Raw genomic sequence first — 24,882 nt, forward strand, 5'->3', positions numbered from 1 at the left:
TGTCCACCAGAGTCGGGCACCAGGCCGGATCCTGGGGAGGCGCGACAAGGGCTAACACTCGGGAAAGTGCGGTGACCTCAGCGACAGCCCAGGTCGGAACGACGGACAGCACAAACGTGACCGTGAGTACCTTGACGCCAAACCAAGCCGGTTTTGCCCAAGGAACCGGGGGCGTGACCCCGCGCACGCGCAAGGCTCAGGAGGCGGAGCGCGCGGCAATGTATGGGGCAGAGCGCGCTCGGATTGGCGGGAGAGGGGGGTTGCGCGAAGGTGGGCCGGCCCCGCGGTGATGGACGGAGCTGGGAGCGCAGCGATTGGCCGGATGCAGCATGGGCGGGATGAGGTGCGCGGACTGGCGGGAGACAGTGCGCGGCGGTGGGCGGGCCCGGCGGTGAGGAGCGCGGTGGGGCGCTCGGCGATTAGCAGGATACGGCAGTGGGCGGAGCGGGGCGCGCGGATTGGCGGGAGACGGCGCGCGGCAGTGGGCGGATCGCGTCGCACAGCGAGGTAAGTGGGGTCTCGTGTCGCCCTGGCCAAGTAGGGGCCCGGGTGTCCACTCGTAGCGGCGGGTTGAGCGGCGTCTCGCTAGGGCTGAGCGGTGTCTCTGCTGTATCCCCCCCAAGACGGCCCCAGGGCGCGGGCCGAGGCCGTGGTCTGGGGCTTATGGCCCTAGGGCTCCTTCCGAGACTGCGGCTAGAGTGCCGCCCCGGCTCTGCACTTTGGGGCAGAAAGTTAATTCAGATTCCGTCTCAGCCCATAGCTGTTCGATAGGGACAGAATACAAGTCACCTAGTACCCAATCTAAAAAGGCCATTTAAAAAAAAAAAAAAAAAGAGGAGGGAGTAGAAATTGAATTTAGTGCCTGCCACATCTTATTTAACCCGTTACACGCAAACTGTTATCATCCCAGCACGCATGTAGAGTAATGACTGAGCTACTCCTTCCACTGATCTTGGAACCTGCTGTGGATTTCACGCCTGAAGCACATCTCAGTGGGGCTCGTGGCTGCTTCTGGAAAATGGGCTCAGGTGCCTATACCTCTGCGCTCCTGGAGGTTTTACTCTAGTCCGAGGAGGCAGACAGTAAACTTAAAATGTATTGTTTGTTGGAAGATCACTGCCATGGAAAACAATAAACACTGGAGAAGCAGAAGTGGCAGGGGAGGGTTACAGGTGGAGAAGGTGAGTTTTGAGCAGCCTGAAGGCAGTGAGCCACACGTGTGTGGGAGAAGAGCTGGCCACGGGATGGGGGGGGGGGGGAGGTGCAGGAGAGTGGAACCAGGAGGGCAGATCTCTTAGGCCACTGTAGGGACTGGGGTTTTTATTCTGTGAAATGGGGAATCTTTGGAGGTTTTTGAGCAGAGAAGTGAGTACTTATATTATTTAATAACTTTATAGTAGGCTTGTGTGATAACAGGCTGGCTTCACACCCTGAGATGGGGCAGATGCCCAGGAGCTGGCTGGAGGCGGAGGAGGCATTCCACTTGGGGGGGTGGAGTTTGAGACCCCGAGAGTTGTCCAGGTGGAGGCGTGCGGCAGGCAGGGGACCCTTGGGATGGTTTGGAGAACTGTGGGTGGGAGAAGCATTTCCTAGCTTTCCTCATCTCCCCTTTGGGTGAAGGGTACGGGGCAAGGCGTTGGTAGCACAGTCGAGTTCCAGGTGCTGGTCACTACAGGTCTCCCCCTCCTCCTGGTGCTCTGTGGGCACAGAGGAGCCACACCAGGAACGCAGCTGCTGTGGGCGTGGGCTGGGGCTTCAGGACTGCATTTGTGTTCTCACAGGGTCCGCCTCCTCCTCGGCCTGGCCTCAGTAGGTCTGGACGCATCAAGCATGGCCATGTTTTCTGAGCAGGCTGCCCAGAGGGCGCACACTCTGCTGTCCCCACCATCAGCCAGCAACGCCACTTTTGACCGAATCCCCGTGGTGACTTACACCAACTCGTCCCAGCCCTTCCGACTAGGGGAGCGCAGCTTTAACCGGCAGTATGCCCACATTTATGCCACCCGCCTGGTCCAGATGAGGCCCTTCCTGGTGAGCCGGGCCAGGCAGCGCTGGGGTAAGTGATGAGTTTGGGGAAGTGTTTCTGTGTTTGTTGGGCACCAGTCTCCTGTGCCTTGGGGCCGTCTTTCTTTTCATAATCACGTGGCCTGGGCAGTGCAGATCTTTCTCTTTTTTTCCCGTTTCTTCCTTGGTGATCTGTCCTGCTTTACGTTATCCTTGGTGAAGCAGGACCCCACCACCACCTTCAACTTTTGGGTGATGCTGCATCACCTCACTCTTACTGCTTATAAGAGTGGCTTTCTGGGAGTTCCCTGATAGCCTAGTAGTTAAGGATCTGGCATTGTCACTGTTGCAGCTTGGGTCACTGCTGCGGCGTGAGTTCAGTCCCCGGCCTGGGAACTTCTGCATGCTGCGGATGTGGCAAAATAAAAAAAAAAAAGATTGGCTCTTTATGTAGTTTTTGATTCACCTGTTTTGTCTTTAAACTGATGTAGGAGAGACCACGTCTTATTCATGTTTTCTGCCCCCAGCCTTAGGCCTTCTGGGTCTCAGCCCAGGTTGCACACTGGAGCCACTTGGGAAGCTTTGGGAAGCGCTGGCGACTGGGTCCATCCCATCCCCCCAGGTCAGCTGCATTCACTCTGATGTTCTAAGCAGCCGGGAGAAAACGTGACCCGGTGGAGCTGCATCATCACATCAGAGGTGTTTTCTTTACTGCAGGCACAAGTGTTACTCCTCTTTCCTCCGCCACATGGCAAGGGTCTCCTTCCTCTGGCTCCCAGTGCCTTTTGCTCACTTTCCTTGAAGGCTTTAGGGACGCCTTCCTCAAGCCCAAGGTCAATGCCATCCCTTAGATTCTTTATAGCAGCACTTGCTGGGGTACCAGGTTTCTCATCTAATAAAACTGCCCAGGGACAGAAAACAGCCATTTTATTTTGTTCACAGACTGGGGCCCACGATGAACAGGCCTTGGCTGGGTGATTGGCAGCGGGCAGTATCGTTCTCACGCTATCCTGGCTCTTGGTGCTGGCTTCACCCAGAACACCTCCACGTGGCAGCTCCGTGTGGCCAGGCTTCCTCCCCAGCGCTCAGCTCATTTCAGATTTCATTTCTCGGAGTTCCCGTCGTGGCGCAGTGGTTAACGAATCCGACTAGGAACCATGAGGTTGCGGGTTTGGTCCCTGCCCTTGTTCAGTGGGTTAACGATCCGGCGTTGCCGTGAGCTGTGGTGTAGGTTGCAGACGCAGCTCGGATCCCGCGTTGCTGTGGCTCTGGCGTAGGCAGGTGGCTGCAGCTCCGATTCAACCCCTAGCCTGGGAACCTCCATATGCCGCGGGAGCGGCCCAAGAAATAGCAAAAAAAAAAGACAGAATTCATTTCTCTCCACTCATGAGTTTCCTGAACACCTCAAGCCCTTTCCTGCCAGGCTTTCCCCGCATCTGGCATGCTCTTTGCCCAGGCTTCCTTCACCACCTCAGATGTCATGTGCTTTGAGAGGCCGCCTCAACCATCAGCCTGCTCCATTCCTTCTGCCTTCACTCCTGTCTGTTTGTGGCACATGTTGCAGCAGCTGATCCCTCATTGACTGCTGTCGCCTCTCCCTCTGGCCTGGAGCTCCGGGAGGGCGAGGAGGGGGCTGCCAGGGGCTCGGTGGACATCAGGGCTTTGGGATCTGTTGTTTCTGCTGGTGTCTGGCATCTCTCTCCAGTGCTGGTGCCCTGCTTATCTTATTTTGGATTGCTCCTCTGCTCGCCGGGGCGTAGATCCGTGGAATGTTCTCGGTTATTTCGGGACAGGAGGGGCTCGTGCTGGAGCCAGCCGGGCTAAGGAAAGGGCTGCTCCCGAGTCCACGCTGTCCCTTCACCTCCCGGTCGTGTTTTCTCCAGGCGTGGGGTCTGACGTAACAGACCCACAGGCCTTCTGAGACTTGACTCCTCAAGTGGCCCCTGCCTTCCAGGCTCTCCCGCCCCCATCTTCCTGCCCATCCCTGACACTCCGTGCGTGTTCTGGGGTCCAGGCACTCTGGGTGAACAGGGCTGCCTAACTCCACAGGAAGCGGAGTGGCGTGGATGGGGATACAAAGTTTTTTGTTTTTTGTTTTTTTGCTTTTTAGGACCGCACTTGCAGCACATGGAGGTTCCCAGGCCAGGGGTCTCATTGGAGCTGTAGCTGCCGGCCTACACCACAGCCACAGCAACGCCAGATCAGAGCTGCATCTGTGACCCACACCAGAGCTCACGGCAACGCCGGATCCTTAACCCACTGAGCAAGGCCAGGGATCGAACCTGCAACCTCATGGTTCCTAGTCGGATTCCTTAACTACTGAGCCACAATGGGAACTCCAGGATACGAAGTTTGAATTTAGAGTATCTCTGTTTTCAAAACATGAGGCATTTGTGGGGCGGATTTGTGGGGCGGGTGGAAGAATCTAAACGCTCAAAGGAAACTAATATTATCTGGGCAGAGCTGTGTTGAGCCTTGGCATACCTCTAAGAATCCCTGTTAGGGAGTTCTTTTGTGGCACAGCAGATTAAGGATCCGGCATTGTCACTATAGCTGCTATGGCGCAGGTTTGATCCCTGGCCCGGGAACTTCCACATGCCTTGGGCATGGCCAAAAAAAAAAAAAAAAAAAAAGAACCAGGAGTTCCTGTGTGCTCAATGGGTTAAGAACCTGACATAGTGTCTGTTGGGATACGGGTTTGATCCTTGGCCTCGCTCAGTGGGTTAAAGATCCGGTGTTGCTGCACACTGCAACATAGCCTGCAGATGCAGCTCAGAATCAGTGTTGCCGTGGCTGTGGCATAGGCTGGCAGCTGCAGCTCTGATTCAACCCCCTGGTCTGGGAACTTCCATATGCTGCAGGTATAGACATAAAAAGCAAAAAAAAAAAAAAAAAAAAAAAAAAAGGAGTTCCCATCGTGGCACAGCGGAAACGAATCCGACTAGAAACCATGAGGTTGCAGGTTCGATCCCTGGCCTTGCTCAGTGGGTTAAGGATCCAGCGTTGCCATGAGCTATGGTGTCAGTTGAAGTGGCTCAGATCCCACACTGCTGTGGCTGTGGCTGTGGCGTAGGCTGGTGGCTGTAGCTCTGATTCGACCCCTAGCCTGGGAACCTCGATGTGCTGTAGGTGCAGCCCTAAAAAGCACAAAAAAAAAAAAAAGCAAAAACAAGAATCAGTGTTAGAGTTTAGGTATAGGTACTACTCTGCAGTGGTTTCCTGTGGCTGCTGTAATAAGCCACAAAGCCACAAACTAGGTGGCGCCAACAACAAATTTATCCTCTCCCAGTTCTGGAGGCCAGGAGTCTGAAATCCAGGGGCCACGCTCCCTCCAGCCCGCTTCTCCTCTTCCAGCTTCTCGCAGCTGCCCCAGCTCTGCCAGGCCTGTGGCCACGTCCCTCTGGTCTCTGCCCCGTCTTCACGTCGCCGTCTCTGCATGTCTGCCTCTCTTGTGAGGACCCTTGGCCTCCAGGGCCCAGCCACATCCAGCGTCCCTGTCCTCCTGGGGCCGGGTCAGCCTTTAGGTCTGGGGGTCCTTGGCCTGGACGTTCTCTCCCCTGCGGCGAAGGCCAGGGCCCCGGGCTGCCCGTGCTGCCAGATGAGGCTGTGCCAGCCCGCCACAGGGGCTCAGGTGGGCCGCTCGGTCCCTGAGCTCGTGCCCCCCGTGCTTCAGGCGGGGGCGTCGTCGTGAAGAAGCTGTGTGAGCTGCAGCCCGGGGAGAAGTGCTGTGTGGTCGGGACCCTCTTCAAGGCCATGCAGCTCCAGCCCTCCATCCTGCGGGAAGTCAGCGAAGAGGTGAGGCCGGCTGTCCCCCGTGCGCCTTTCCTGGAACACCGCCCCGGGGGCACTGCCTTGGATCCAGGCGACTGGAGCTGGGCCACTGCCCTCGGGGCAGCGGGACCGTCTCAGTGATGCGGCACAGAAGCCCTGGTGGGGCTCTGGCCCCAGTCTGCTCACCACCCCCATCTTCGAATTTCAGCACAACCTGCTCCCCCAGCCTCCTCGGAGCAAATACATCCACCCGGATGACGAGCTGATCTTGGAAGATGAATTGCAGCGCATCAAACTGGAGGGCGCCATTGACGTGTCCAAGCTGGTCACAGGTGGGGTGTGGGGACGGCGCCCTGCGGGTCTGGGTGCTGGCGCACACTCACCTTCCCCAGGGTGACGGTTTGGGTTCAGGCAGGGGGTGAGACCCAGGTAGGGGTCAGTTCTCCCCTCAGTCTGATGGCTGCGAGCCCAGGCAGCAGATGCTCAGTGAGAATTCACCAGCACAGCAGAGGAGAACTGGCTGCGGTTGTCGTTTGGGGGCCTGAAAAGAGGTGGTAGCCCCTCAGGCCCCCCTCTTGGGTCTGACCCTGCTGCTCCCCAGGGACGGTCCTGGCCCTGCTGGGCTCCGCGGGGGATGACGGGAAGTTCCTGGTGGAGGACCACTGCTTTGCAGGGCTTGCCCCTCAGAAGCCCACACGCCCCCTCGACACAGACAGGTGAGGAGCAGTGCCCGGGCCCAGTCAGTGGGCCAGGGCAGTCGCAGTGGCTGGCCCTATGTCCCCTGCCCACGTGGAGCTCCTCTACAAGCACCACACGGCCTCCTGGGGGACCCCTTCTTCCCCAGCACCCAGGAGGACCCCCACTTGTCTGGCAGGTTTGTGTTGCTGGTGTCTGGTCTGGGCCTGGGTGGAGGCGGGGGTGAGAGCCTGCTGGGCACCCAGCTGCTGGTGGACGTGGTGACGGGGCAGCTTGGAGACGAAGGGGAGCAGTGCAGTGCCGCCCACGTCTCCCGGGTCATCCTCGCCGGGAACCTCCTCAGCCATAACACCCAGAGCAGAGATTCCATCAACAAGGTACGGCGCCCACCTGCCTGCGTTCAGGCCCCTTCTCCCCCATGGCGGGCCTGGCGGGAAGCGCCCTGCAGTGACCCAGGAGCCTCCTATGCTCGGGGGCCAGGCCTCATGCTCAGTCCTAGCTTTCTGAGGGCGGCTGGGGGGCTTGAGGCCCAGAACTCTTACTGAGCCCCTGTGGGTGGGGCTTTGCTCTGCTCTCGGTCCTCCTGGGGGGGCTCTGGGCATCCCTTTGATCTGGGCCCCCCTTGGAGCCTGACCGACCGGGTGTGGGCTTCCACTCCCAGGCCAAGTACCTGACCAAGAAGACGCAGGCAGCTAGCGTGGAGGCCGTCAAGATGCTGGACGAGATCCTCCTGCAGCTGAGTGTGAGGGAGCCGGGGGTGTGCCGGCCTTAGGACTTGGCACCCGCCGTTGGGCACTGGAGGGCGGGGGCACGGGACTCCAGCGGGGGGGGTGTGGAGGGCGCTGGGCCTACAAGCTCCCCTGCCCCTGTGCCCTCCAGGCCTCCGTGCCCGTGGACGTGATGCCAGGCGAATTTGACCCGACCAACTACACGCTCCCCCAGCAGCCCCTGCACCCCTGCATGTTCCCTCTGGCCACTGCCTACTCCACGCTCCAGCTGGTCACCAACCCCTACCAGGCCACCATCGATGGAGTCAGGTAGCCACAGTCCAGCCTGACCCCTGGCCTTTTGCCTCAGTGGCACCAGGGCTGTGGCAGGGTTGGGGGGTGCCCTGTGCGTGCTGGGCCAGCTCCCCAGGATGGGGCCAGCCGAGCCTTGCCTTGCAGGTTCCTGGGCACATCTGGACAGAACGTGGGTGACATCTTCCGGTACAGCGGCATGGAGGATCACCTGGAGATCCTGGAGTGGACCCTGCAAATCCGCCACATCAGCCCCACAGCTCCTGACACCCTAGGTAAGGGGGCCAGGCACACGGGGTGGGAGCAGAAGGCAGGGACGGCCTGAAACGGCTCCCTCAGTGCTCGGAGTTTCCCAGAGGGGATTTGCACTGGCCAGCCTTGCCGTGACCTGCCTCGGGAAACGTCCAAAGCTTGACGTTTGTTTTGGGGGCCCCTCTGGACTCTTGCCTGTCTCTGGCCAAGGCCGTGCTTGGAGCTGAAGGCCAAGGGAGCATACGGGAGCTTGAGCCAGTCGGAGCACGGCACCTGTCCCCGGGCCTCCCCCAAAGGGCGAAGGCGGCAGCAGAGCAGGCCGACCTGGCTCGGGGGTCATGGGGCAGCGTGCGGAGATGTTTTTGTTGTGACAACTGGCAGGACTACTGCCAGGGTCACACTCGTGTGAGATGGTGCCCCGGGTCCCCCTTGGGCTATCCTCACCCTGCAAGTGCAAATGTCCCCTGCGCCGAGGCTGAGAAGCCCGGCTCTCAGCAGCAGGGCCTTCTTCTCCAGGTTGCTACCCTTTCTACAAAACCGACCCGTTCATCTTTCTGGAGTGCCCACACGTCTACTTTTGTGGCAACACCCCCAGCTTTGGCTCTAAAATCATCCGAGGTAAGTTTTGTCTTCTGGGGGCCCCGGCTGTGGCCGTCAGGAGCCATGAGCTCCCGCCCGGGGCCAAGATGCACAGAGGAAGCCTCGCGGGGTGCCCGGGCCCGTGGGCGGAAGGCTCAGACTCTGTCACGGCGGAAGCTGTGTGCCAGGGCTCACTCTGGTTGGTGTGGCTTTAGCTTTGGCCCTTTCTGGTGTCCTGGGCCCTTTGTTTCTGATCCAAAGGAGCTCCTGCGGTGCCATGGGGGGACTTCCCTTTGAGGCTCACCCAGAACCAAGGTGGGCCCCATCTGGCTTCTCTGCAGGCCCCGAGGACCAGACAGTGCTGTTGGTAGCTGTCCCCGACTTCAGCTCCACACAGACCGCCTGCCTCGTGAACCTGCGCAGCCTGACCTGCCAGCCCATCAGCTTCTCAGGCTTCGGGGCAGAGGAGGAGGACCTGGAAAGCCTGGGTCTGGGCCCCTGACTCACAAAGGCGGCCTTGTCTCGAGAGGCCCTGGCCATTCCTCCCCTGTGGCGTCAGCACCGTGGCAGCTTTTGCTTTGTAAATAAAGCCTGACTGTTTACTGGTGTTGAGCTGAGCAGACCTGGAGCTGGGCAGGGCACTCTTGTGGGGTGCCTCCCTCCTCTCCCCCCACCCCCCCGACTCCCTGCTGGTCAGGATGACACGTGGTCAGTAACACATCTGCCGTGAGCTCGGTTTATTGGCGTGGCCTGGGCAGGTGGCTGAGAAGTCGGCCTGGCCCAGCCCTGCAGCGGCCCGTCCTCCAGGGGGCCGGCAGGCAGAGCAGGGGCCCGATGCAGGCCCTGGCTCTTAGGTGTCCGTCACATTCATGCCCCGTCCTGGCAGGGCCCACACACCAGGGGGCCTTCCGTGTGCTGATGGCCGCCGAGCTGGCCAAGGCGACATGGCTACAGCTGCAAGCTCGTGCGTTGGCAGACCGGTCCTCAGAAGTCCCCAAAATTCACTGTGTAGGTCTCTACTGTGGTGAAGGGAAACTCTGAACCCGTGGCCGTCTCCCCCTCCTCCTCCTCCTCCTCCTCCTCCGGTCCCAGCTCCGTCCCAAACTCCGTCACCACCTCTGTGTAGGTCTCAGTCTCCGACTCCTCCCAGGCAGCTGTGGTCTCGGGGACCACATGCCAGGGCCCCAGGGTGGAACTGGGGGCAGGGGAGGGGGCGAGGGTGGGCATGGGGAGCAGCGTGGGGGTGGTGGGGGGCGACGTGGGGGTGGTGGCCAGGCTGGCCGTGGCGTTGAGACGCCGCAGCCGCATCTGTTCGCGCATCCGCAGCCGGTACTGCAGGCGGCGGTGCTGCATGCGCCGCTGCTGGGGGGTCATGGGGCGCGACGGGTCGATGTGGGGGATGGGCCGGTTCCCGTTCATGGCCATGATCTCCCGGATGCGCTTCCAGTTGGAGCGAGCCAAGATGAAGTTGCACTGCGTGGCCCCGATGTCGTAGTCCACATTGCAGGTCTTGGAGCTCGGGGTGTAGCCCTCTGCGTGGGCTGTCACGCGGTACTCACCCGGGTTCAGGATGCGCCAGTAGTCGCCACCACTCGCTGCAGAGGGAGGATGGGTTCGGCTGCCTGGGAGTCGCCCCTTCCCAGGCCCCAGATTCCCCAGTGCCCCCAGCCCTCCCTCTGTCTGGGGGAGACCTTGGGGCTGGGGGGGGAGGGGGGTTCAGAGGAACAGGGACACGCTGGGCGGGCCAGGCTTGCCTCGCCACAACCTCGCGGCTTTGGCCCCCCGCCTGGGGAAGTGGGTAGAGCTGTGCGCTTGTGTACCTGTCTTGACTCCGTGGTTAATGCCACTCACGGAGATGGTGGCATTGGCAATGGGGATGCCCTGCTCGTCCGTCACTACCCCCTTGATGCCGCGGTGAACCTGCAGGGAGAAGGCAGGGCCATGTCCACACAGAGACCTCACAAAGCCTGCTGCTCCCCTGTCGCGGGCTCCCCCAGCCCTTCACCAGCCTCTCCCCAGATGCAGCCTTGCCCCGCCAGCTCCCCCGTTCCCCGCGGCCCCCACACCTGCTCCATGAAGGTGAGCAGAGCTTCCTTGTTATTCTCCCACTCTCGGGGCAGCTCACTCTCGTGAGGGAACTTGTCGCAGCCCAGGTAGATGGAGAGCTCCAGGCAGTTGGTGTGCAGGTAACTGAAGTCATTGATGGCTGGGCAGGGCAGACACACAGCCACCGTCAGCCACCCCCCAGCACCCCGCTGCCACCCGATGCCCCACCGCACACCCTCCGAGGCCGACTCACTCCCGGATCGGGGTTTCCACTTGGCCCCGTTGACGATGCCCATGCCGCCGGTGTAGTCCTGCGCCTGGCACCCTCCCCGGTACGGCTCGGTCATGGTGAGGTGGGTGGAGGCGAAGGAGATGGCCAGCCAGCGGAAGATGGCGTGGTCTGGGGTCTCCTGTGCCTCGGATACCTCTTCCTCGTCCTCTCCCCGGGCGGCCGCCATGGCCGCGGCCAGCAGCTGCTCCTGGCTGGGCGTGCGGGCCATGTCGTAGGGGTACGACACGAGCCGCTCGCCGCCGTTCAGGTTCGCCCCCAGCACGAACGGGTTCTTCTCCATCCAGGCGATGATGGCCCGGACCTCCGTGGACACCTGGGGCGGCCCGAGTGTGAGGTCCACCGTCTCCATCGGCCTCCACGCAGACCCCACAGCCGGACACACGCCCCTCTGTCCCTCCAAGCCCCTGTGGTCTCAGCGCCTGGGCTGCCACCCCCAGCCCACCTCCAAGATGCCCCGGGCCCCAAGGACTGGGCTGCTCCCCCAGGCCCTGTGGGCCGGGCTGTGGCCTCACCGTGGCATCTGGCGAGAGGTAGCGTTCGGGGATGGGCAGGTTATTGTTGGGGACCCGGAAGGGGACCCATTTCCTCTCCTCGGCTCCCCAGAGCACAGAGTTGAGATCCGGGAAGTCCTCGTAGATGTCAAAGCCCTCCTCGGTCCACAGTCCCAGCGCCCAGTTCCCAAACTCTGAGCCCTGGGAGAGCGAGCCAGGTCTGCGTCCAGGGCCACCCCCAGCCCCGCCCCCCCACCCTCCCCCCCCTTCCCTCCACCCACCATCTGCGCTGCCACCTCGTAGCCATCAGGGTTCAGCGAGGGCACCAGGTGGATGCGTGTGTCGTGCACCAGGCTGCGCACGCGCGGGTTCCCATCGCGGTACTCTCGGCACAGGTACTGCATGAGCAGCAGCAGCAGCTCTCGGCCCAGCACCTCGTTGCCATGGATCCCAGCCGTGTAGCGGAACTCGGGCTCCCCTGCAAGGGCAGGAGCTTCAGCAGCCAACCAGCCTCTCGAGGCCTGAGGCCCAGGGGATCTGAGGAAGGACCCAAACGGGCCTCCCTTCCAGAGGGCTGGGGGTGCCTGAGGCTCGGGGGGCCCAGCAAGGGACTCCAGGGACAGGCGGGACGTGGCGAGCTGGGAACATCAATGCGGCAAGCCCAGCTGCAGCGCCAGAGCCTTGTCTCTGATCCATTGGGTGGGGGGCGGGTCTCCAGGTGGCTGTGGGGACCCTCACCCAGCTCGTGGTCCCCGGGGTTGTCCGAGATCTCCATGGCATAGATCTTGAGCCCGCGCGAGCTCTTGCCCAGGCTGTACGTGCGGGTGATGGTGGGGCACTGCTCATTCACCACCTTCATCAGCTGGGCACAGGAGAAGACATGGAGTCATGCGGCCCACCCACCCTGCTGCCCCCAGCCCGGGGCGGCAGCCTCGCCCCAGTGGCCACGCCTCCCCGGCCCCTGGCCAGGGCTCCCGACCTCAGGACAAGCACCCCACCTGGCGCATGTCCTTGTAGCTGTGGTGCCGAAAGTCCAGGTCGTCGGTGGTCACGACCTCATTCTGGGCGTAGTAGCTGTGGACGGCTGCCGAGGCGGGCAGGTGGGGCCTTGAGTCGCCCACCTGCCAGCCCACGCTGGCTTGCCCCACCAGCCCGTCCACACCCCTGCGAGCCCCCTGCACTCACAGGACACGGGGCACCCCAGCACCTCCAGGCGCATGCACAGGCTGCCGTTCCAGGTTAGGGGGTAGATGCGGATGAAGCGCGCCACCACCGGCTCCGGGAGCTCGCTCAGCACGGGCGTGTCCTTGTCCACGTTCCCATGGAAGGTCTGGGAAGAGACGGGCCTCAGAGCAGCCCCCAGCCCTGGTCAAGAGCCCACCTGTGGCCCGGAGGAGGGCGTAGAGCCCAGGGCGCGGGTGCCCACCATCTCCTCGTAGCCGTTGGTGTACATCACCCACGTCTGGCTGTCGTTGCTGAAGCCCACGAAGAAGGAGGTCACGAAGTCGTCACTGGGGAGCAGAGGGTGGTCAGGGCGAGGCTGCCCTCCCTGCCCCAGGGCCAGGCCCTCGGGCTGCCTGGGCCGCCTCTTCGGGCCCCAGAACTTCAGAGCTAGCAGGTGTGGGGTGCTCAGCCTCGGTGTCAGGAGCAGCTGCCGGGCCCGGACGTGGCCATGGGTGCTTATCTGAACACGGGGAACTGACCGGCCGTGACCGAGGAGCGGGGTGGGGGCCCTGGAGGACCCACCGCAAGGTCCTGAACGGGAGGGACTCAGAACTGTGCCTGGAGCCGCCCACCCCCACAAAGCGCCTGGGAGCCTGGCGCACATACTGGATGCTGGAGTCTCGGCCCTGGGTGATGACGCCCGTGAACTTGGTGGTCCTCCTGGTATCCACCTCGATCCACTGGGTCTGAGAGTCGTCCTCGGCACACCACGCGCCGTCGAAGTAGTCGTCCTCAGTGGCTCCGGCCTGTCCGGGACCGCGGGGAGGCTGAGCAGGCACGGAGCCCCTACCCAGCTGGGGGACGGGCCCGGCCTGACACCCACCTGCATGTTGAGGCGGCCACGCTGTGCCCCCAGGCCGTGGCGCAGCATGGAGGAGGCCCGGATCTGGTTGTCCTCGATGCGGTGTGACTCCATCCCGATGGGGGGGCACTCTGGGGACACGGCACCCCAGGCTGGTGGCCCACTGGCTCCCTCCATCCCGCCACCAAACCCAGACCCGAGGAGCCCGGCACCCACTTGCCTCACGTCAGGAGGCCTCAGTCAGGGCAGCTCTGCCCCAGCCCGTGCTTTCCTGCCCTGGGCCTCGGCTTCCTCCTCTGGGGAATGGGCTGGTAATTCCATTCCCAAGGGGCCATAGGGCTCACAGGGACCGCCACCCCGGGACCCAGCTAGTCACAGGCATCGTCCACGTGGGGGCGTCGGCAGCTCCATCCCCGGGGGTCCCACCCAGGACAGACGCCCCAGAGCTTTTGAGTCACAAGATGGGAAGAGCAGGAAGGGGTTCTGGAGGCCTGGAGTGCCATCAAGCGGCCTCGAGTGGGTCCCTCGCCCCAACACACTTACCCTGCTGCTGTTGCTGCATGGCCCTCACACCCTCACACCCACTCTCCAGCCCCTGCACCCCCAGCCCACACCCCCATCCTGCAAACCTCATGACCCAGCCCTCGCCTCCATCCCACAACCCCTGCAAGCCCCCCGGTCCTTACACACCCCCCAGCTCCCAAACCCCCGGCCGCTCACTCACTGACTTTCTCTACTGGAGCCCACTCCTCCTCCAGCTCCTCGCCCTTTCGGGGCCCTGGGGGACAACGCAGACAGGAGGTGGTGCTGAGGCTCCCAGAGCCTCCGGGAGCCCCGCTGCTCTCCCACAGGGACCCGGCTGCGTGGGCCCAGCCGCCAGCCCCAGAGACACACCTTTGTGGTCCTTGCCCTTGTCCACGGCCCATTTGTCATCCGTGTCCTCCTCCTTGCGGCTGCCGCCCTCCTTTTTGGGTTTCTCTGAAGGGGGGAAGGTGGGAGGGGCCTGTCCGCTTAGTCCCGGGGCTTCGGGGTGGGGGCAGACCTGCAGTGGGGGCCGGGGCTGGGAGCAGCATGGTGGCACTCACTCAGCTCCTCTTTCTCTTCGTCTGTTTCCAGCCCGGTGTCCGGCTTCCGAGGCCTGGGAGGCTGGAAGTAATAGTCCACTGCGGGGAGGGAAAGCCCTGATGAGACGGCCCCGGGCTGGCCCCTGGGCCCCACACCACGGCCAGCGACCCGAGGTTCACAGGGGCCCAGAGGGCAGGGCGGGGCGGGGGGTGCAAGGCCGGGAGCTTAGATGGGGCGAGCCTTGAAGATCCAGGCCAGCTGAGGCGAGGAGGGAGGGTCCGTCCGAAGGGGAAGGCTGCCTGGGCACGGGCAGGCTGCGTGAGTCCCCGGGAGAGTAACCAGCCTGGCCCACCAGGAGGACCTGGCCTGGGGAGAGCTGGGGAAAGGCTGGGCAGGGAATGGGACATGGGCATCGGGCATCAGACACGCCTCAAGTGACAGGTGGCACCTGGGGCAGGGAAGGGGGGTTCTCGAGGGCCACGCTGGGGCCAAGAGTCAGAAGGGTTGATGGGGACACGGGGCCTGGCAAGGTCCGCAGCCCATGAAGAGGGGAGGGGTCCAATGGGGGCTGGGAGCAGGAGGGAGAACAGGGCGGCAGCTTGAAGGGGGCGGGCGTCCTGAGGGGCAAGGGGGAGGGGTGGGCAGGAGCCCTCGGGAGGGACAGAGAATGAACTGGGGCTCTGGAAGAACAGGCTGGAAGGGAGGGGACAGGTGGAGAGCGGGAAGGAAGTGAGCACAGACCCAGCCCGAAGGAGGAGAGTGGGTGAGCGTGGCCAGCCGGTGGGCACGTGGGGCGGTGAGGGGACGGCCATCAAGCTAAAGATGCAGGCGGCCCCCACCCCCGGGGTGCAGTGGCAGGGGCCCTGGGCACTCACGGTCGCCGTAGTCGGGGATCACGTAGCCGTCCCCGTAGTCGGGCAGCGGGGGTGGCAGTGGCTTCAGAGGCGGCTCTGTGGAGGTGGGAGGCAGAGGTGGGCCAGAGCCCACTCGCCTGGCACCCACCCTGCCCCGAGTCTGCTCCCATCCTACCGATCTTCTCCTCTGGAGCCTCGAACCCCCGCCTCGGCGGCTCGGCCTTCTCCTCAGGGCGCTCAGGCCAGAGTCTCTCAGGCCTCCTCCTGCTGGGGGGTGGCCGGGGCTGCTTCTGGCGCCGGATGTACTCAACTGGGGCAGAGAGTGGGCTCTGAGTGGGGCCCAGGCAGGGAGGGCGAGGCCTCTGAGTGGGGCATCCCGGACCCGGGCCAGGCGGACGGCAGGCCCTACTCACAGTCCTCGTAGTCCTCCCGCTCTATCTGGTCATTGTAGTCCAGCGTGGGCTGCTCTGTCTCCTCCTCCGGCTCTGGGGGGAAGCACTCGAGGATACTCACTGATGCCCCCACCAAGGCCCACCCCGGACACCCAGCGGGCCAGGGCGGGTGGTGCCCTGAAGCCTGGTGGCTGTCGCCCACTCACCAGGCTTGTGCTCCCCATCATCCTCTCCGAGGCCCTCCCAGGGATTTGGGGGGGCGCCGCCTGCAATGCAAACGCCAGAAACAGGTGGGTTTGTGCCCTGGACGCCGGCTGCACAGCCTCCATGAGACCTGGGCCCGCTGACCCCCCGAGGAGCTCATTCCCAGGGGGCCTGCGCTGCTCTGGCCCTCCGCACCCTGCGGGCATTTCTGGGGCCAAAGACCCGGATGGCTTCCTGGGGAGCCCAGGCTCTGCAGGCTCTTCCGTCTGGGAGGACCTGCTGCAAAGCTGCCCAAGCAGGCAGGCACCATGTAGACCTAGAGCCACGTGGGCAGGTGGCCCTGGGGTGGGGGTGGGGGTGCCCAGGGGACATTTCTCAGGATGGTAGGGAGCAAGCCTCACCCACGAGGCTGCCAAGTGCCCCCTACCCAGGGGAGGGGCGGCATTGTGTTCACGGAGGCCCCAGTGCCCACCCGGTCTGGGGGCCCTGAGGGTCTGCACGAGGCAGGGGCTTGGGGACCCACCCTCACCCCCTCTCCCTGCAGCCCAGCACATCAGAGGCCCAGGACTCTGGAAGAGCCCAGCACACACCTCCCTCCTGGGGCAGCTCCTCGAGGCCGGGGCTGGGGGGAGGGGGCAGTGGCCACGGCGGGCTTTCTGAGGGTGTTGGGATGGGGTGCTTCTTCCCAGCCAGGGGCTTCTTGGTGGCCTTGGGGGGCTTCTCCTTGGGCTTCTTGGTGGCCTTCGGTGGCTTCTCTTTGGGCTTCTTGGTGGCCTTCGGTGGCTTCTCCTTGGGCTTCTTGGTGGCCTTCGGTGGCTTCTCCTTGGGCTTCTTAGGCGGCTTGGGTGACCCCTCTCTGGGCTGCTTGGTTGCCTTGGGCCCTTTGTCCTTCTTCCCTTTCTTCCCTTTGTCCTTGGCCTTTCCTGGAGGCGCTGTCCAAGATGCAGACTCGGGTCAAATCAGTGATGAGCCTTCTCTACGTCCCATGCGACCCCCACCCCCAACCCAAGGTGCACGCCACCTGGGCAAAGGGGCACTTGTGAGTCCTGCATTTCCCAGATCGAGACACTGAGAGGTTAGGGCACTGCGGTCATGGCAGAGCTGGGGTCGGAAGCCAGGCTTTCTGGCTGCAAGACTCTGCCATTACCACCCCTTGGCCTGGGTGGCTCAGCTCCCCCGGGAGGAGGCCCTTGTTCTCCCGCCTGCCAAAGCCTCGAGCAGCACTCCTTCCCCATTCGGCCACTCGGCCAGCCAGGGCTCACTGTTCTGTGCTGGGCACGGAAGGGGCACAGGGTCCAAAGGAGGAGGCAGGCCCATTCCTGCCAAGGGCCACACAAAGTAACGCACACGAGCCTGGGCCTCCCGGAAGCAAGAAAAGCTTCAGAGAAAAGGAACTCTTGTGGGCTCTCCCCTATCCAGGAGTAAGGAGTCTGGGGTGGACCATAACCCTATAGGGGGTCCTGGGGCCACACAGAGGGCAGAGGGACACGCAGGCACCGCCACTGCTCGCCCATCTCAGAGTCTGTGGGAGGGGGCAGGGGCAGGACCTGGGGCTGCCTGCAGGAATCCTCCAGGGCCCTGAGCAAATGCTGTTGAAATGTAATGGGGGAGGGGGTCTGGACATACAGAAAAATTTATGAAATGCAGACACAGCCCGGAGAAATGGAGCCCCACAGATAGCAGTGCAAGAGGCCAGGACAACAATCCTGGAAGGGGGGCAGGGGGCGAGATGGGTCCCAGGACCCGTCCCCCAGAGGTGGGGGAGGAGCCAGGAAAGATCTAGAGCGGCACGAAGGGGAGGAGCTGCTGACCTCAGGAATGATGGACGGTGCCTTGGAGTCTCCCGGGAGGGAGATCAGCAAGACCCCGTGCCACCCTCCAGAAGGTCACGATAAACAGCTAAGATTTATTGACGACGGATTATATAAGAGGCCCTGGGCTAAATGCTTTGGTGATGCATCACCTCATTTAATTCTCCCAGTAACCCGGGACTACTGGCCACCACTCCCCGGAAGTCTTTTGGAGATGGGGTCTTCTGCCGCCCCCTCCCCTGCCTCTGTGCTCCTGGAGTAAGAGGCCAGGAGGAAGGTGCTGGGAAGCCTTTCCAGGGAAGGCTGGAGGCTGGGACTCCAGCAGTGGTGTGGGCTTGGCCAGTGGGAGCCACAATCAGTCTGAGTGGCCCCATTAGGACAGCAGGGCTGTTCACAGCTGGGAGCTGGGGAGGGGGCAAGAAAATGCCCTGTTAGCGCCAGCCTAATCCCTCTGGGGGTTTGGGGGCACTGGGAGGACCCAAGTCGCGGGGCAGCAGACCTGCTGGATGTGTCTCCAAACCCAAAGGGCTCCAAGCCAGCACCGACCTCTGCCTGGCACAAGGTCCCGTGGGACATCTGGGCTCTCTGGGGCCTTACAGAGCCATTCTTCACGCAGGGCAGACTGGCCATCGGCCAAGCCCTACGGAGGCCAGCCATTCTCACCTGCGGCGCAGGGCTCCCCGAGGTCCCCCCATCATGCCGAGGGCCACCCCACCCGGTGCTCTTACCCTCTCCAGCCACCCCGGGGCGCGCCCCGGGCTTGCCCCCCGCCTGGGCTTTGCGGACTGGAAGTGTGGGTTCAGGGGGTGGTGGGGCCTCCACGTCGTCCTCCCGGGGCTCGGACTCCAGCTCCGACAGGAAGCCCTCGAGGAACTCCTCGATCTCGTCGTCGGTCAGCACCGTCTGCGGGCGCCCCCCAGGACACAGGGCCAGCAGCGCCAGGAGGCAGCCGAGCAGGGGCGCCCCGCGCACGGCCGCCATGGCCGCGGCGCGCACCGGGCCAGGAGCGCGGGGGGCTCCGGGGAAGGGGTGCCGCGGGGTCCTGGGAGCGGGGGTAGGGGTTCCTGGGAGGGGTGGGTGGGAGGATCGGGGGTGGGTGGGGAGGTCCGGGGAGGGGCGGGCGGAGGGGATCGGGGTGGGCTCTTGGGAGGGGTGGGGGCGGAGGGGGAGATCTGGGGTAGCAGGGGACTCCGGGGTGGGGCGCGGGGAGCTAGCTCCGGGCCGGGCAGTGGCTCGGGAGTCGGTGGGGGTTCCGAAGGGGTCAGGGGGTTCCTAAGGAGCTGGCGGCGGCTGGGAGCTCAGGTCCCGCGTGGCACGCGAACCGCCTTCTCCAAAGCGCCAGTGGCGGCCCGGGCGGGGGCGCCGGGGCTTCCGGAGCCGGCTCCCCCCACCCCCGGGGAAGGAGGAGGAGGAGGAGGAGGAGGAGCCGGGCGTGGACGGAGGGGCTGCGGGGCTGCTGAGCTGTCCCGGCGGCGCCGCGCGCTTGGCATTTCCCGAAGTGGGAACTGCGGGCGGTGTCCCCGGGCTGGCGGGGGCGGGGGCGGGGGGGTGGTCGCCTGGGAAGGAAGGCCTGTAGGAGGGAGGGTGGGAGAGGATGCAGGGGGACCCCAAAGCGTGGGTCTCAGCGCCCCCACGCCCCTGTCTCACTCACTCTGTGGCACGCTCCCAAGCCCGACGGCAACCTGGAGGCGACCAGGGAACCCTGAGAGCAGAGCCAAGCCAGGGACGGTGGCCTTGGGGACCATCCCCATCTCAGAAGGACCTTGAGGGCCAACCCATGCTTTCCTCTCTCTGGAGCCTTGCCCTGGCAGCTCGGCAGTCACCAGCCATCCTTCAGGCAACCAGCTAACCTCTGAGGTCCATGAAGAGCCCGGGGCCCTGTGTTGGCCCCAGGGAGGGACCACATTTTGGGAATTCACTGTCTAGTAAGGGGCAGGTGCACAGCTGGTCTCACTCAGGGCAGGAGACCCCCACACCCGCAAGGTCCTGATGCACAAGGCCAGGTTTGGAGCGGGGTCAGCGTTGGAGCAGGGAGGGAGGGGATTTCATGTTTTATCAACTGGTATGTGTCATTCATAGGAATGGACTGTCACAAGTGGGGAGGGACTCGGCATTCACGCAGCGATTTCCGTACAAGTTCGGGGGCTTCTGGCCCACCCCTGTGCTCCCAGCAGCAGGAGAGGGGATCCCAGGTAAGATCCCCAGCAAGGAGATGGTGGGCAGCAGCCCACTTACCTGGCCTGTCTCTAGCTGGTGACATAGCCTCAGACGAAGCCAGGTCAAGTCATGGGAATATCTTAGGGGCAGTGTGTGTGTGCCCAGCTCTGTGTGGAAGATGGAGGGGCCACAAAGGCATAGGGGGTCACACAGCACCCCTGAGGACATGGATCGGCTGGGGAGAGAGGATGGGTGCCTTCAACCCAAGGAAGCTGTGTGCCGGGATCTGCTCTGGGAACGGTTTACTCCCCACCCAAACAGGAGCCACAGATGTGGGGGGGTCAGGTCCCCTCCCCTAGAGTTTCCTTTACTATTTCCCGTGATGAACATGGCTTCACCTCTAAGGCTACTGCTTTCCCACCAGCTGAGACCCCAACAAGGGCAAAGAGCCATTCCTCTCCTTCCTCTGACCAGAACCCAGTTTTTAAAAATTGTCTTTACAATAACTCCAGCTACCACATGGGCCCTGGGCACAGGGAGAGTGGGTAGTCAGAGAATCCCAGGATCGATTAGTGATGTCTGCCATGGGTGCTGGCATAGGGAGCTATGCCACGTGTGCCTGGTGTTTCCATAAGGCTTCTCGAAGGGCAAATGCTGGCTGGTTCCAAATAGGCATGACACCTAAGGCCAGAGTTCCCAGAACATTCCTCCTTGAAGGAATGAGGAAGCAAGAAAAAGCACATCTGGAGTCCACGGGCCAAGTCTGGCAGCGGTCAGTCCTGAGCCAACGTGGTCTGTGAGGGTTGGGCCCAGGTGGGAAAATCCAGGGGCCCCCGATGATGAACAGGCAGCCACCAGGGGGCGCTGTGGGGGCTGGTGGCTCACCCGGGCACAGGGGCTGGGGGTGGGGGCAGGATGCAGGGGGCTCTGTCTCCTCTCACCTCTTTCTTTCAAGGCCCTTCCTTTGCTTCTCACTGGCTCACTTGTTCATACTTAAAAGGCAGTGGGACTGTGTCAAGAGCTGGTCCCTAGAGTCCAACCGCAGCCCTGCCCTCCTGGCCATCTGATCACAGCAAGTAACCTCACGCCCTCACTGTGCAGACGAGCTGGGACTTGGCACGTGCTGTGCGGTACACAGTTTCAGCACTGATAACCCAGCTCCCAGCTCTTGTCACTTCCCTTAGGAGACCAAGTCCACCCACCTGGGCTCCCGGGGCCCACTCCCACCAGCCGGCCCCAGTCAGGCCTCCTCGTCCCTGTGCTGTCCCCGCCTGCCGTGTGTCCCCAGGCTGGTCCTGGCAGCTGCAGGATGAAGCAAGCTCTTACCCATAAATGTCCTCTGCGAGCCTCTGAATCATCGTTCTCGAAACTTTGCCTTGGAATTTGTTCTGTTGCCCCCAGTTGAGTGTGTCAAACAGGGAGCCCCAAGGCTGGGGGTGGGGGGGGTGGGGGCGGGGGCGGGGGGCGGCTGCAGAACGTCACTTCCCTGGGAACAGCTCCCGACTTCAGCTGGCTCACACATGGCTCAGATGTGGGCTCCACATCCTCTGCCAGGGAAAATAGAAGACGTACAAAAATTAAAAAAGAAAGAACGTTTTCCTCAGCCGCAGTGAGTCAACAACAAGAACATGAGCAAAGGCCCTGTGGGGGGCTGGGCCCGGGGGTCGGCCGGGCAGGGAGAGGGGCTCCTGCCCTCCTACCCTGAGGGTCTGGGCAGGTGGAGGGGAGGGGTGACCGCTCTCCATGCTGGGCCAGTATCTCCCTTCTGTGGGCAGGGCCAAGACTCCTCTCACCCGGGATGTCCCGCAGACCCAGCCTGTCCGGAGACCCCCAAACCAAACTCCCCAAGGGCAGCAGCCCAGAGCAGGAAGAGGCAGGCCAAGAGGTGGGAGGCTTGTGGCCTCCTGTGACGGCCACTCACCCTTCCCACATCCAGTGCCCACTGCCAGCGGGTGGGGCATCTGTGTCCTTGTCCAAGAGCTCTTCTGAACTAGTCTGGGAGTCTGCTGGGCATCCTGCCCCCGCCGCCCCTACTTTCCACTTCCTAAGAGGGTTCTGGGGCTCTCCCTCCCAGTGAGGTCTGCCCCAGGGGACTGGACTGGACAGGCCGAGGCAAGGGGACATCTCATTCTGGGGGACCCACCCAGAGTGGGGAAGGGGAGTTCTTGGGGGTGCCCGGCCTGGGCTGGGGTAGGGGGGCTCATCGAACTTCCCAGCAGCTTCCTGAGGGTCAGGCTGATGGAGCCCACTGAGGCAAGGGTGGAGACAGAAGGCAACAGGGCCGGTGCTCTCACCCCTGACCCGGCCTGGGTCCTGTTTCCCTCCGGGGCCAAGAGCTCACTTCGGAGGGCCGCTAAGAAGGAACCATGTGTGGAGGGGTGTCCCCACCTGGGGTCAGGAGCAAGGGCGCTGCAGAGGTTGCACTGCAGCCCGTCGGGGGAGAGTGCAGTGCAGAGGCCCTTCGGGCAAAGGGTCACACAGAGGCGCCAGGGCCACTTTGCCCCTGTCAGTCATGCCCTTAGAAGGACGGGGTTTGGGGCACCAGATGCTCCCACAATGGTGGGGGGCGGGGGTGACCAGGTGGAGCGGAAATGGGAGGAATGGGACCCGCCCACTTCCCGCTGTGGCGTGGTCAGTCCCACAGGGGTGGGGAGGGAAGACACCGCAAATAGGATGAGAAACCGCAGTCTTGGGAGTTCCCACTGTGGCTCAGCAGGTTGAGAACCCAACTAGTATCCATGAGGATGCAGGTTCGATCCCTGGCTTCGCTCAGTGGGTTAAGGATCCAGCGTTGCCGTGAGCTGTGGTGTAGGTCGCAGGCGCAGCTCAGATCCTGCGCTGCTGTGACTGTGGTGTAGGCTGGCGGCAACAGCTCTGATTGGACCCTTAGCCTGGGAGCTTACATATGCCCCAGGTGCAGCCTTAAAAGTGCAAAAAAAAAACAAGAAAAGAAGTTGCAGCCTTGCTGTAGGGTGACCTCCATGCCATGCTTGGGCCTCTCAGGGAACCCCTTCATTCTAAAAGTCGCAGCAGAATCTCTGCATCCAGGGGCACCCCATCTCAGCTTCCTGAGTCCCCAGGAAAAGATGTCTCCAGACCATCCTGCCAGGCCCGCCAGCCATGTCAGCAGGAGAGGCTGCCTCATCCACGTTGCCATGGCTGAAAGCCTGTGATCTCATCACCCTCCGCTTCCAGTCCCTCCCTGCCCCACCCCTGCCACAGCGTCGGCCCCCTCACTCTGGTCCCCTGTGATCTGTGCACATGTCTGTGGGTGTGTGTCCCTGACTGCGGCTCATTTGTTCACTGGGCAGGTCTCCACGGAGCTTTCAGCAAAGGTCCAGGCCTGAGCGCGGCCAGAGCCCCAGCAAGCATGGAAGCAGCCTTCCTCTGAAGACAATCAGACCAGAGGGAACAGGCAGTGGGCGACTGGACCCCTCAGCACAGAGGGCTCAGGGAGTGGGGGCACTGACCCCCTGGGAAGTGGAGTCCTGCCCAGTGGGAGAAAGGGAAGGGGGACCCCGGGTGGGAGCGGGGCTCTGCCCCAGGCACAGACTCCTCACATGGCCCCTGGGCCGGAAGTGTGGGCAGTGAGCAGGGCAGTGACAGTGACCAACGCTTGTGGAGCACGTGCCCCCTCTTTCTCATTTCCCCCCATGTTTCCGGAAACAGGCCCGAGGAGAAGTGAGGGATCCAGGTCACAGCATGTCAGGGGCTGCCTGTCTGTGAGGCCAGGCCGAATGCTCTTTCCATCCAGTCTACACAGCCTCTGGCGCCAGGCCTCGGGGCACCAGCTCCTCCTGCCGAGGCCCAAGCATGCCCAGGAGCCGCCCCGATGCCTCAGTCTGGGCAGAGGTGGAAACTCACCTGCCGCCAGGACCAGTGTGTCCCATTTCTAACTGGGGCAGCCACAGAGCCCTGGGACTGGGGACGGGACCGGCGGAGCCTGGGAGGCCGGGAAGAGACCCTCTGAGGCTGCCAGGGCCTCAGAGGCAGCAGCTCAGACGCGGCCCAGCTGTGGCCTAGATGAGGGCGTCTGTGGGGGCGGGTTCAGGAAGGCTCAGGGAGGCAGCTCCGCACAGCAGGGCCCAGGCTCCAGCACCAGGCCCTCCCGGGCTCCTGGAGTCCTGAGTCTGCCTCCAGGGACCAAGGGGGAAGGACCCAGGTCCATCCCATCCCTCTGTACCTCCCTTTCAGGGGAGGTCCCCTAGAAACACCCCCTGTGTGCAGTCTAGACCTCACTGGGGGATAAGGGTCACAGGAGGGTGGTTCCCCGAGTCATGGGACCTGGGGTGTCCAGACAGCGTCTAGCCATCCACGCGACTGGCAGAATGATTTTCTTGGTTTCTGCCAACTTCAAACTCATATGTGATTTTCCACAGCCCCGTGCCCCTGCCCAGCTCCCTGGGCCTGGACTGCTGAGTGAGCAGAGTTCCCCTGAATTCCTTCCACTCACCGCAGGACCCAGCCCCGGGGAGCCTGGGGGGTCACCGCAGCCGCAGGGGGGCTGAGGGGCTGAGGGGGCGGGAGGCGGGCTTCCAGCGCCTGAGTAATTCTGCAGCCGCAGACGGTGCCGAGGGCATGTGGCAGCATCATGTGACAATCAGCCGGTGTCAGAAGGGGGGTGTTCAGTTCCAAGCAGGCTCTAGTGGAAAAAAAATGTTGACCATTCCTCCCACCTTCATCTAAATTGACTCCCGATGGAGCCAAGATGCAGATGTTAAAAGAGAAACCATCAAGTAGTGAAAGAAAATACAGGAAACTGAGCCTGTAATCTTCGAGGAGAAAGTCTTTCTAAGCGGGACCTGTAGAAGAAGGGAGAATTTTGTTGTATAAAAAGCTCCAGATTTCTGTTCAAAATACCCTGAAGATGACATTTTCAAAGGTACACAAAACACTGGAAACAGATCTGCAAACCCTAGGTCAAAGAGTCAGCATTTTAGGGAGTTCTCATTGTGGCGCAGTGGAAATGAATCCGACTGGTATCCATGAGGATGCAGGTTCGATCCCTGGCCCTGCTCAGGGGTTCAGGGATCCAGCAGGGGTGGCCTTAAGAAGCAAGCAAGCAAACAAACAAACATACAGAAAGCCAAAGCAAGCATTTCAGGAGCGGGCTGTGGCCTCAGAGTCTCCCTCCCAGCCTCAGTGTCTCTCCTCTGTACAATGGGAGTTTCACCACGACCTTGCGAAAAGGGCACAAGGATTCATTTGAGACAAATCTAGAAA

At 62.7% G+C, this 24,882-nt stretch overlaps 3 protein-coding genes across 7 annotated transcripts; 1 reads left to right on the forward strand and 2 right to left on the reverse strand.

Annotated features, from left to right (window-relative positions):
- On the forward strand, positions 419-8,929 carry POLD2 (DNA polymerase delta 2, accessory subunit). Of its 5 annotated transcripts, none has more exons than XM_021078484.1 (11): positions 419-507; positions 1,782-2,056; positions 5,678-5,799; positions 5,984-6,107; positions 6,377-6,491; positions 6,620-6,848; positions 7,133-7,213; positions 7,351-7,508; positions 7,638-7,765; positions 8,259-8,360; positions 8,663-8,929. In XM_021078484.1, the coding sequence occupies exons 2-11, from the start codon at positions 1,831-1,833 to the stop codon at positions 8,821-8,823; spliced, it is 1,446 nt and encodes a 481-aa protein (XP_020934143.1). In that variant the 5' UTR covers positions 419-507; positions 1,782-1,830; the 3' UTR covers positions 8,824-8,929.
- Positions 9,042-18,936, reverse strand: AEBP1 (AE binding protein 1). The gene is made up of 21 exons (XM_003134886.4): positions 18,231-18,936; positions 16,282-16,623; positions 15,694-15,753; positions 15,509-15,580; positions 15,271-15,405; positions 15,117-15,191; positions 14,262-14,339; positions 14,071-14,154; positions 13,901-13,954; positions 13,198-13,307; positions 12,981-13,120; positions 12,577-12,661; positions 12,336-12,480; positions 12,149-12,234; positions 11,889-12,012; positions 11,432-11,628; positions 11,172-11,351; positions 10,621-10,972; positions 10,388-10,527; positions 10,142-10,241; positions 9,042-9,916 (listed from the first exon to the last, which is right to left on the reverse strand). Exons 1-21 carry the CDS (start codon positions 18,481-18,483, stop codon positions 9,306-9,308), a joined length of 3,423 nt encoding a protein of 1,140 aa, XP_003134934.1. The 5' UTR covers positions 18,484-18,936; the 3' UTR covers positions 9,042-9,305.
- On the reverse strand, positions 18,746-21,092 carry LOC102163456 (merozoite surface protein CMZ-8-like). Its single transcript, XM_021078660.1, has 2 exons — positions 20,986-21,092; positions 18,746-19,072 (listed from the first exon to the last, which is right to left on the reverse strand). The coding sequence occupies exons 1-2, from the start codon at positions 21,015-21,017 to the stop codon at positions 18,775-18,777; spliced, it is 330 nt and encodes a 109-aa protein (XP_020934319.1). The 5' UTR covers positions 21,018-21,092; the 3' UTR covers positions 18,746-18,774.

This window comes from Sus scrofa, chromosome 18, assembly GCF_000003025.6.
Source record: "Sus scrofa isolate TJ Tabasco breed Duroc chromosome 18, Sscrofa11.1, whole genome shotgun sequence".
NCBI lineage: Eukaryota > Metazoa > Chordata > Mammalia > Artiodactyla > Suidae > Sus > Sus scrofa.

Bases quoted from the DNA above. Each gene is read 5' to 3' on its own strand.
- AEBP1 (XM_003134886.4), bottom strand. From the start codon at position 18,483: ATGGCGGCCGTGCGCGGGGCGCCCCTGCTCGGCTGCCTCCTGGCGCTG. The intron at 13,121-13,197 runs GTGGGTGTCAGG...GGTCCCGGACAG, and splicing joins GTGGCCGCCTCAACATGCAG to GCCGGAGCCACTGAGGACGA. The intron at 10,242-10,387 runs GTGTGGGGGCCG...TTCTCCCTGCAG, and splicing joins TGCTCACCTTCATGGAGCAG to GTTCACCGCGGCATCAAGGG.
- LOC102163456 (XM_021078660.1), bottom strand. From the start codon at position 21,017: ATGATTCAGAGGCTCGCAGAGGACATTTATGG. The intron at 19,073-20,985 runs GTAAGAGCTTGC...TCCCTCCTACAG, and splicing joins CTCGCAGAGGACATTTATGG to GCCTTCCTTCCCAGGCGACC.
- POLD2 (XM_021078484.1), top strand. From the start codon at position 1,831: ATGGCCATGTTTTCTGAGCAGGCTGCCCAGAGGGCGCACACTCTGCTG. The intron at 6,492-6,619 runs GTGAGGAGCAGT...CTTCTTCCCCAG, and splicing joins CGCCCCCTCGACACAGACAG to CACCCAGGAGGACCCCCACT. The intron at 6,849-7,132 runs GTACGGCGCCCA...TTCCACTCCCAG, and splicing joins GCAGAGATTCCATCAACAAG to GCCAAGTACCTGACCAAGAA.